Source organism: Cyprinodon variegatus, unplaced genomic scaffold, assembly GCF_000732505.1.
Source record: "Cyprinodon variegatus isolate N-32 unplaced genomic scaffold, C_variegatus-1.0 Scaffold65, whole genome shotgun sequence".
Classification (NCBI taxonomy): Eukaryota; Metazoa; Chordata; class Actinopteri; order Cyprinodontiformes; family Cyprinodontidae; genus Cyprinodon; species Cyprinodon variegatus.
Genome location: NW_015150518.1, coordinates 800,412 through 801,924, shown reverse-complemented (window position 1 = coordinate 801,924; position 1,513 = coordinate 800,412). Strand labels below are relative to the sequence as shown.

General features: G+C 43.8%; 1 protein-coding gene across 3 annotated transcripts in view; it reads right to left on the bottom strand.

Moving 5' to 3' along the window:
* Window positions 1-1,463, bottom strand: part of LOC107082886 (hepatic leukemia factor-like) — a 14,232-nt gene extending 12,769 nt beyond the window's left edge. The window contains exon 1 of one of the 3 annotated variants that reach the window (XM_015371784.1): window positions 1,172-1,463. In XM_015371784.1, coding sequence (XP_015227270.1) covers window positions 1,172-1,289 — 118 coding nt within the window. In that variant the 5' untranslated portion in view covers window positions 1,290-1,463. The remainder of the gene's footprint in view (window positions 1-1,171) is intronic. The other 2 variants (XM_015371782.1, XM_015371783.1) reach the window with 2 other exon arrangements.
* Window positions 1,464-1,513: the final 50 nt, after the last annotated feature.

Here is a 1,513-nt window from a genome sequence, read left to right as displayed (position 1 = left end):
ATTCTTCTGTTAAAGCTGGAAATAAAATCCAGCTTCCAGTGAAATAAGTTTATACTGAAAAAAGTAAAATAAATAAAAACAATAAATTAATGACATTAATCTAAATAAAAAGCGTCCATGATGGAGCGGCTGTGAGGGAATCGCTGCCATCAGCTGTTTCTGCTCCTGTAGCTGAGATCTGACCTCTGATGGAACGTTTGCTTTATTTAACCACTAATAAAAACCAACATTTCAGTCACTTTACATTTAATAATCATTTTATCAGTTTCTAGTTATTTCTGTGAACTTTATTGGCCGTCAGTCTAAACGTCCAAACCCAGCCGTTCATGTTGATCTGGTTAAATCTATTTTATACCTGCAGACTCAGAGGGAGGCGAGGGGAAGGAGGAGAGCAAGGTGTGTGCAAAGTGCAAGGTCAGAAAAAAAACAGGAAAACAAACTGAAAAACAGACGGATCTAAACCTCCCATTCAGTAGATCATTTATTATAGAAGTTACCCGTATTAAAGGACTTCTGTCTGAAGCTGACAGTTTCCTCAAATGATTTATTGCTTGTTTAATTCCCCTTTAGAAGGAGGAGAAGAAGCAGAAGAACCCAGAGAGCAGCAGAGCAGCCACCAAAGCAACGCTCCAATCAACTGACAGCCTGTCAGGAAAACTGAACCCAAAGCTTTAAATGGTCGGAATATTTTCCTAAACGATATTCCGACCCGGATGGATACTTAATGATGGAGTCAGTCATTGGAAAAAGGCTCAGAGAAAGTTTCAAAAGTCTAGAAAACAGTGAAATTTATGGCAGCAGCCCAAAACCTGTGATCCTAGAACCGCCCCTGTTCCACATTCAGCTTAGAGCGGCTCCACTAAACCTGCACAACTAATCAGACTGATTTAAACAGGCAAAAGGAAGAAATCTGAATTCAACTAAATCAGTTGATTTAGAGATGATTTAAAGTTGAGCAGGTAAATATTGTAATAAAGGTAAATATTGTAATAAAGGTAAATATTGTAATAAAGGTAAATATTGTCATAAAATCCTGCAGGTTTCCTGCTGCAGACAGAAAGTCTGCAGCTTCCTGATCTGAGGAGCAGTTTTCCTCTCTGCTTCCTGCCAGGATGGAAAGTTGCAGAAAGTTCAGGAAGAAAACAGAGACACGCTTTGATGTGAGCTTCACCTTCATGGTGCAGCGGCAGCTTCATCGGGTTCTCCAGCAGAGACTTCAGGACTCCATGCGAGTTCGGAGGCAGGAAGGCGGGATTGAGCGGCAGTGAGTGACGGGACATCTTCTCCATCCGGAGGGAACGAGCAGAAACAGCCTCGCGGCAGAAGCTGGCGGAGCGCGCGCAGGAGATCAGAGACAGTCGGTGTTTGTGAAGCAGCTGATCCAGGAAGCTGATCTGGAGGAACCAGTGAGGAGCGCGAGCGGCTGAGAGGAGCCTGACCGCGTGCGTGACAACAGAGCGATGACGTCAAACCGCCTAAGCACCCGCCTCTCCACACACACACACACACACAC